The 9342-nt window shown below is 43.5% G+C and overlaps 1 protein-coding gene across 1 annotated transcript; it reads right to left on the bottom strand.

Annotated features, from left to right (window-relative positions):
- Positions 1–219: 219 nt before the first annotated feature.
- LOC310995014 (nuclear factor 7, brain-like) lies at positions 220–1955 on the bottom strand (the record flags this gene model as incomplete). Its single annotated transcript, XM_083983944.1, has 2 exons — positions 1747–1955; positions 220–1637 (listed from the first exon to the last, which is right to left on the bottom strand). The coding sequence occupies exon 2, from the start codon at positions 1618–1620 to the stop codon at positions 220–222; it is 1401 nt and encodes a 466-aa protein (XP_083840070.1). The 5' UTR covers positions 1621–1637; positions 1747–1955.
- Positions 1956–9342: the final 7387 nt, after the last annotated feature.

Below are 9342 nucleotides of genomic sequence, written 5' to 3' on the forward strand. Positions count from 1 at the left end.
AAAGGAACAAACAAACCAGAAATATTTACGTTTAAATTTTGACTTTTTTTCATAATAAACTACTCAAACCAATTATTCGATTATCAGAATAGTTGACGATTAATTTAATAATCAATTATTGTTTGATTAATCGATTTATTGTTGCAGCTCTAGTTAAATGAACCGACTTTTCCCTTTAAACGTTAAACAACATGATAAATATGATCGTCCTCTTTATCTCTAACTGCTCTGCTCCACTGTCACTGACACCTTCACTGGTAACAGCTTCACTGGGAGGTTTCTACTCGCGTCAATGTATGGAAACATCTTCTGAGTGAAAGTGTGTGTGAAGGTGTGTATGTGTGTGTTAGTATCAGGATCAAAGAACGACAGTTTTCCTCTGTTCAAGTCCAGAGTCACTCTGATCCTCTGGAACTTCTTCTGCTTTGGGAGATCAGTGAATGGAGTTGATGGTGAATATGCTCTGTATTTACCTCCATTGAACCATAACCTCCATGATCCAGAACCCATGTTGTCTCCCTTCCTCTGCTCAGACTCTGGTAACACACCCAACATCCACCCTGTATTGTCTCCAACCTGGACATCCCAGCTGTGAGTCCCTGAGGTAAAACCCTCAGAGCCCAGGACAGACCAGAGATAACCAAACCTCTCTGGATTGTCAGGAAGCTGCTGTTTGTCTCCTCCTAGTCTCACACTGGTCAGATCTTCAGACAGGGTGAGTTCTCGACCAGCAGTGTTTGGGTCCAGAACCACAGGACTGTAGGAGACCATGTCCTTCATCTTGTTCCAGATGTTGAAGGTCAGGTTGCCCAGGTGTTTGGCCTGGTCTATCAGAGCTCCTGAGTCCAGCTGTGGATCCTCCAGCAGGGGGCGCTGCTGGACTCTTTCCACTGCAGCCTTGTAGTTGAGCAGGAATGAGACGTCTTCAGCTCTCAGCTCGTCCTCTGTGGCTCTGACTGTGTGTGAAAGAGCTGCTATCTCTCTGCTCAGAGCCTCCATCTTCTCCTTCATCCTCTGACTCTTCTGCTCCTCTTCCTCCCTCAGTGCAGCCATCCTGGCCTCCTCTTCCTCTTCTAGAAACTGGTGAAGCTTCTTGAACTGCTCCTTAATCTGCCTCTCTGTGTGTCGGGCCTGGACCTTAATGTGTTCTGCTGTTTGACCAAACTTCACTTGAACTTCTTCAAAACCCTTTAACTTCTTCTTTAAGGGCTCCAGAGGTTCCTCAAGTTCCTTCTTGAGTTGTGGAGCAGCTTCATCGATGGGTCTTATTTTATGGTTGGTGTGTTTTTCTGAATCTCTGCAGACGAGACACACTGGCTGCTGATGGTCCAGACAGTAGAGTGTGAGTTTCTCAGAGTGCAGACTGCAGAGAGCCTCTGAAGATCTCTGCTCTCTCTGCTGTAAGAAGCTCTCACACAGGTTCTTCAACACCAGGTTACGAGGTGGATTTATCATTGAAGATCTTCTTTTACAAACTGGACACAGTGGATCTTGTTTCTCCTTCCACCAGCTCTTCAGACAGTCTTTACAGAAGCTGTGGCTGCAGGACAGAACAACAGGATCTCTGAAGACCTCCGTACAGACCGGACAGTAGAGATCCTCCTCTAATCTGGAAGCCATTTAGTCTGTGAGTGAAGCTGAAAACACAGCAGACAGGAAGTAGAGTCAGTCATGGCTCCCCTCCCTCCTCTACTGACTTGACTGAAGTTTACTGTGACTCTGAGTCCAGGTTTTAGTCAAACTCACCTTCAGTGTGTGGAGTGTCAGCAGGTTGAAGCAGCAGTGTTGTAGCTGGACTCACTCACAGGAAGTTGTTGGTTTGGTCTGAAGCTGAATCTGATCGTCTCTTCTTCAGTCTGCCTCTCTGGGACTGAAGAGGAACAAACTTTTTCCTGGTTTATCTCAGGTGAGTCAGGTGAGGGGGCGGAGCTTTGCCAAACATGTAAAACAGGTTGATTTTCATTCCAAGCTTTTTGATGGTATGGTAAACACAGCGGCTCTGCTCTGATTCCGATAAGACAGAATATTGTTTAGTCAGAGATGTTGGGTGGGAAATGATAGAGGTGAGAGGGGGAAATATTCAAGGAAAGTAAAAGGACATAACATTTTCAGGACTTGGGCTTAACTCTCACCCTAGTTTCTTTCCACACTGGTGAAACATTTGTTTCTCTTGTGTGTTGACATTTGTCTTTTATTTCCTGTTGCAGTTTTTTTTTTTAGAATTTAATTGATTTCTCTTTTTTTTTTAATGGAGGTCAATGGTGTCAGTGTCTACAGGTTGAATCAGGCTACAGAGGCTGTTAGCTACACAGAGCTTGTTACTGTTTGTCGACTACTTAGTCTTAACAGAAGCTGTGGCTGCAGGACTTGACTGAAGTTTACTGTGACTCTGAGTCCAGGTTTTAGTCAAACTCACCTTCAGTGTGTGGAGTGTCAGCAGGTTGAAGCAGCAGTGTTGTAGCTGGACTCACTCACAGGAAGTTGTTGGTTTGGTCTGAAGCTGAATCTGAATCTGATCGTCTCTTCTTCAGTCTGCCGCTCTGGGACTGACAAATACCAATAAAGTTGTTCCTGGGACTTTGTCCTCTGCGTTAATAACTAACCTGGTTTATCTCAGGTGAAGTCAGGTGAGGGGGCGGAGCTTTGTCACACTGAAAGTTAAGTTAAAGCAGAAGTAAGTGATATATTTGTGTTAATATAAGTCTTAAATAGTTATATCTTCCGACAGCAATCACTTACATAGAGTGTTCGGTCTGAAACACGGGTCTGTCAGTCACTCTGCTCTGCTCTGAGCCGAGGAGAAAACATTTATCGTATCCTACAGTTTTTATCCAATGAGGAAAGAGAACGGCATGCAGGGCTGTGTGTGCAGCCAAGGGACGCCGTGAATGTGGCGACGTAGGGATGAGGACTGTTATGGTGCGTTCAAGGAAACTCGTAACTCCGACCTGTGAAGTTGTATCAGTTTGATCTGGTACGAGTTCACGGGTCGGAAGTTATGAGTGGCCGTTATAGTGACTTTCACTGGTAAAACAGGTCGGAGAAACACAAGTGGGTTGCCTGGAACGCTACAAAGTCGTAAGTTGTGACTTGAAGCTGTAATTTATGATTTCAAAAGCCTGCCTGGAACGCAGCATTAGCGAAAATGACCGGGTCGCTTACTTCTGCTTTAAGAGTCTTAAAGGGATATTCCGACGTAAGTTTAAGCCATGGTCCAACGCACCGTGACCCCGAGTTAGACCCCCCTTTGAGAGATGAAGTCTGCTAACCGCTAGCTTCTCCAGTTGTAGCAACTTTAGCAGCACCATAACAAACAGTGCACTCTATTGATCCACGCACAACCGATTAAAAAAGCCACTCATAGCCACAAATAATGCTCAGAACAGCACCAAACGTCATCAACAGTATAAACAGGGTCCCAGCACGTAATACAAGGCATCAAACATCTGTTTGCTTAGCCTGGTTCCTATTGAAAAGAGACGAAAACAACTCACCCACTCTCCTCCAGTTATACGCTATGCAGCAACTTTCCGCGTCCAGGCACTGACAAAACACGTCCGAGTCCGACTGGCAGCACAAACATCTGGTTTCAGCGGCCACTGACAGGCAGTGACCACCAGACTGACCACTTGATTCCGGGGGGCGACCCCCATTCCGAAGGACCGCCATTCCGACGGTCTGCCAGTCCGAAAATTCCTTCCGAGGGGCCGCTGTTCTGAATGTGTTTTATTTTGAAAATTGACCGGATTCTCTCGTAGTTTGACTTCCTGTTCGGCTTGACACGATCGCGCCGCGGGGACAGCCCTTCGGAATGGCACTCTGGAACCCTTGATTCCCCCAGGTCCAGCACATAGACTCCACCACCGGTTCTCTCTCTCTTTCACTTTTCTCCTCCATTTCCTTCAGCTTGTCTCCAGTAAACTCAAGTCTCAAACTGATAGTGGCGCCGATGGAAATGAAACCAATCGTCGTTGTTGTCAAAAACTCAGCCCTGTTATCCCTTCTGTGATGTCTGCTTCACTATATGTTACAGTCTCTTCCAGCAACGAACGCCGTCCTGATCTCGCGTGTGATGTTGCGTCTAATCTCGCGCTTGTTTACGTGATTCTCTCCCGCCAATGGCGATTCTGGGGGGTGGCCTGGGGTGGCACTGGCCACCCCTGAAAACTCATTGGCCACCCCTGTGGCCACCCCAAATTTGATAGGTAGTTGTTGGTTAAGTTCGTCAACACAAGAAACAAGAGGAACGCTGTCACACACTCCTCTACACACAGTCACTGTAGCTGTGCCTCGCTCCGCTCTCTCTCTCTCTCTCTCTCTCTCTCTCTCTCTCTCTCTCTCTCTCTCTCTCTCTCTCTCTCACACACACACACACACACACATACGGGCGCATAGGTCGCGCTTGACCGCTAATAAACGGTAAATGCGCTATATCGCGCTAATTGTACAGTGTTGAAATTAACACACTTTATACAGAGTGCAGTCAGACACCAGGCTAAAGAGAGAGGAACAGCAGATCCTCTGACTGCGCAGTCAGCTGCAGGTGAGTGACAGACAGGTGACTGTGAACCAGCGACACCAGTGAGGCACAAGTTAACGTCCGTTTGTGGTCAGACCTTCCGTCACGGGGTCGGGGACGAGCTGCTGCATAACTGACACACATCAGGCTACTGTAGCCTAGGCTAAGTCCTCCTGTTAATATGTTTGCTGTGAAATAGGACTAGACTATATAGCTGTGCAGTACCTATTCTTAGTAGACCGGAAAGCAGCAGATGATAGAAGCGTCATTACAACCAGAGGAGACAGGAGATTTTTATTTTTTAGAGAATTGAGACTTGACTTGGATTTGGTAAAAAAAAAAAAAAAAAAAAAAAAAAAAAAACTTGTGAACATCTCTGGCCCCCACTACTTAACTTTAGTTTTCATTCTTGCATTAGAGCATGGCATTTAATGTTTTAATGTCATGCTGTAATTTTCTGTCATGTTTGTACATTTACTAGCTATACATAATGAATATTGCACTGAAGCTTGATTTTAAGAAAATCGTGAATCAAATCAGAATTGTAATATCTGCCCGAACAATTGCAATTAGATCTTTTCCCAAAATCGTTCAGCCCTAGATGCACTTAAGAATATCCATGTTCTGTGTTTCTAAGAAACTTGTTCTGTAAATTGTTTACTTGTGATCAAAAATCTGAAGCTCAGTGCTGATGCTTTTCTGTAAATACTATAGTTTTCTAATAATAATAATAATAGCAACTTCTTCCAGTTTTAGGCTTACAATTACAGGTTAAAGTCCCACCCACTCCATAGGCTGCATACAGATAATTTTTATATGGTTGAAGAGACAATGGTGTAGCTACTTGCTCATCCCTAGCCATCTGGCCACCATCTGTGTCACCTGTATTGTTACCTACGTTTGCTTTACTAATTTAGGCAGCATCTTGTGATTAAACAAAAACACACGTGTGCTGGCAAAAAACAAACCAAAAAATCAAATTCCAGTATCTCCAACAAATTTAGATGTAAGATAAATAATAACATAAACCAAGCATGTTAAGAGCAATTTCAGTTTTTTCTTACAAGCATAGTTTATCTTTTGCTTACAGATAGGCCTACACTTTTTAATGAGGCCTATCTTTAAATATTAAGCTTTAATTTGAGTTTTTGGGTTTCTTCTGTTGCCTAGATTGCTGTGTTTATTTAATCACTAGATAGGGCTTCAATTAGTAAAGAACACACAGGTAACAATACAGGTAATACAGATAATGAGCTAATGACTGATGAATGTTATTCTATAGGATGAGTTAAGAGCAGGTGAATTTTGCTACCCTGATACAAATTGTGAAGAGGTGAGGACTTTTATCCACTACAAGGCTCTTAGAAAAGCTGTACCCTATCCTGAACAATTACTGATTAAAAACCGACATGTTAAAACAACCAGAAAGTACCAAGAACTGTGAAAAAAATACTGTTTTTTAAAAGTTTTTTTTTACCAGTAAACCTTTCTTCTTGACATTTATGAGACAGGAAATCATGGGCGAGAGAGAGGTAATGTGACATGCAGTAAAGAACCTCCAGCCAAGATTTGAACCGCGGTCGGCTGCGTATATCACAATAGTTTTGTTATGCCATGGCCACCCCACACTAGCTTTGTGTCCCATCTTGGCCACCCCAGTAAAAATATCCTGGATACGCCACTGTCTCCCGCAAATATAAAAAGTTAGAAACGCCCAATTCCGTTCATTTCCCTGTGAACACTCGATAATAACTTTTATAAACTGATAGGCCAGATACATAGGAACTTTGACTGCATTATATGGAGTAATACACACACATTCATCCTTGAGCTGTGGGACTCTACTTTACTCGGTAATCGCTTGAATGCCAACTGACTACCTGTAACCATGGCAGTAACAGCCAGACATCACAGAAGCGACAATACGGAAAGTGAAAAAGGGAGACCTGCGGTGGAGTCTATGTGCTGGAAATGGGGGAATCAAGTGGTCAGTGTGGTCACTGCCTGTCGGTGGCCGCTGAAACCAGATGTTTGTGCTGAAACCAGATGTTTGTGCTGCCAGTCAGACTCAGACATGTGTTGTCAGTGCCTGGACTCTATGCTGGACACAGAAAGTTGCTGCATAAGTATAAGTGGAGGAGAGTGGGTGAGTTGTTTTGGTCTCGTTTCAATAGAAACCAGGCTAAGCTAACAGATGTTTGATGCCTCGTATTATGGGCTGGGACCCTGTTTGTACTGTTGATGACGTTTGGTGCTGTTCTGAGCATTATTTGTGGCTATAGGTGGCTTTTTGATCGATTGATAGTGGATCCGTATACTGCGCTGTTTGTTATGTTGTGGTCATTGCTAAAGTTGCTACAACTAGTGAAGCTAACTGTTAGCAGACTTCATCTGAGTCCAAGACACCATGACAACAGAAACGCAGCATTTATCAAACTTTAGCAGGATGAGCTTCAGTTACAACTTAAAGGAACTAAATTTATACTAAATACGAACTTTTATTCCAGCTCAGTTTGGAGGAACTTGTACTGAAACTACTCCACAACATTTATTGTTGTGTAGCTGCAGGAGACGACAAAACAACATTTTATTATGTTGATGAAAAACAGGAACAAGTGAACATTCAGCTGTTGTGATGAACTGACACGTTAAAGCAGATATCAGTGGAATGTTTTTGTTAATATAAGTCCTAAATAGTCCTATTTTCCGTCAGCAATCACTTACATGAAGTATTTCAGCCTAAACACGAGTCTCTCCGTCACTCTGCTCTGCTGTAACCCGAGGAGAAAATTTTCCTTGTGGGATACAAGTGTTATCCAATGAGGAGAGAGAACGGCATGAAGGGCTGTGTGTGCAGCCAAGGGATGCGCGTGAATGTGGTGACGTAGCACGAGGACCAATTGATGCCTGACAAGGGCGGGGGCTGCTAACTCATGGTGCGTTCAAAGAAACTCGTACTTTGTGTTTTTCCTTCCTGTGAAGTCATACCAGTTCGATCTGGTACGAGTTCACGGGTCGGAAGTTACGAGTGGCCGTTATAGGGAACTTTCACAGACAACAGGATGGTAAAAACACGAGCTACGGGTTACCTGGAACGCTACCAAGTCGTAGTTGTGACTTGAAGCTGTAACTTACGGTTTCAAAAGCCTGCCTTGAACGCAGCATTAGCCGAAACGGCCGTGAAGCTGATATCTGCTTTAATACATTTTAGATCATTATCTCTCTGAGTCCAGGTTTTAGACAAACTCACCTTCAGTGTGTGGAGTGTCAGCAGGTTGGTTTGGTCTGAAGCTGAATCAGATTGTCTCTTCTTCAGTCTGCGGCTCTGGGACGAATAAAGTCCAATAAAGTTGTTCCTGGGACTTTGTCCTCTGTGTTAATACCTGGGTTATCTCAGGTGAAGCCAGGTGAGTGGGCGGAAAATGACTCCATGTTGAACAACTCAGACCAGATGAATTGTAGAATTATTGTAGAAAAAATTTCAGGACAAAAGTGGTTTAATTTCTCCAGAAATGTTTACACATTTCTAAAATCCTAGAAATAGGTGGTAAAATTTCTAAAAAATAAAAAATAAAAAGGTAATAATTTTCTAGTAAGTGGCAAAATTTCTCAAATTTCATTCAAACATCATCCAGGTCAACGCTCTCGTGGAAAAATTCAGGGGAAAATTCATGCAAAACCGCTGATGCACGTTGCCTTCAGGGACAGTTTTTCATCAACAGTCTCTGTATTTCCCTCTAAAACAACTTTGTGTGGTAACGTTGTGTTATTATCTCATAGCGTGGTGAATGTGCAGGTCACAACTTGTCCACCAGAGCGTTGTGGAGTTGTTGGATTGTGTATTTGATGAGTTTGATGAGGGAAACCGAGAAATCCCATAATGAGCCTCCGTAGCGTAGCTCTGAGCAGCTCACGGCTCTGCTCCGCCGTTCTAAAAACAGCTTTTTACAGCTGAAGCAATTAAAGGTAACGAACCTACTGCTATGACTTTAGGGATTATGGGCAATGGGCCAATTTGGGCCAAAATGTTGAACTATCCTTTTAAAGTGTAACCCCCCCCCCCCCACACACACTGTTCCTCAGCATCACAAAGTTGAATGTACAAAAAAAGTAAAGTTATTCAGTCTCAGAACAAACATTTGTGTATTTCTCTGGTGTTTGCTTGAAATTGGGTTCCGTGGTCTAATTTGTGTCAATTTAGGGGTCCTTGATGTAAAAAAGGTTGAGAACCACTGCTGTAACACACACACACACACACACACACACACACACACACACACACACACACACACACACACACACACACACACACTCACACTCACACTCACACTCACACTCACACTCACACTCACACTCACACACACACACACACACACACAGTCCTGAAACTGTAATAAAACATTTTAAACTGTTGGAGCCGCTCTTTATTTTACATTTATGACATGAAAACTGATTATTGTGACTGTTTATTAGCCCTTTTCAACATTGCCTTAGCAGTTTCTTCAGTTCATTCAACATTGTTTCAACAATTTCTTCAGCAATGGCGTTCAGCTGATTTCAGCATTCACACGCATTTCCATTCTTGGAAATGCTTTTTATAGTTTAAATTTATGACACAAAACTGTGGCCACGCCCCCATTCCGGTCTGGAAACCTACTGCAATAGCTAACGTTTGTCAGGCAGACAGCTTTATCACGTCGTTTTACCGAAAACATTCAAGATTTAGGCAATGTAGTATGTCCATAAATCCTACCGGAGAATGAGCCCAGTCAGCGGGGAGAGGCGTAATTTTTTCCCCCTTGTGTATTAGCCCACACATTATA

Source organism: Trachurus trachurus, assembly GCF_905171665.1.
Source record: "Trachurus trachurus genome assembly, chromosome: 12".
Lineage (NCBI taxonomy): Eukaryota > Metazoa > Chordata > Actinopteri > Carangiformes > Carangidae > Trachurus > Trachurus trachurus.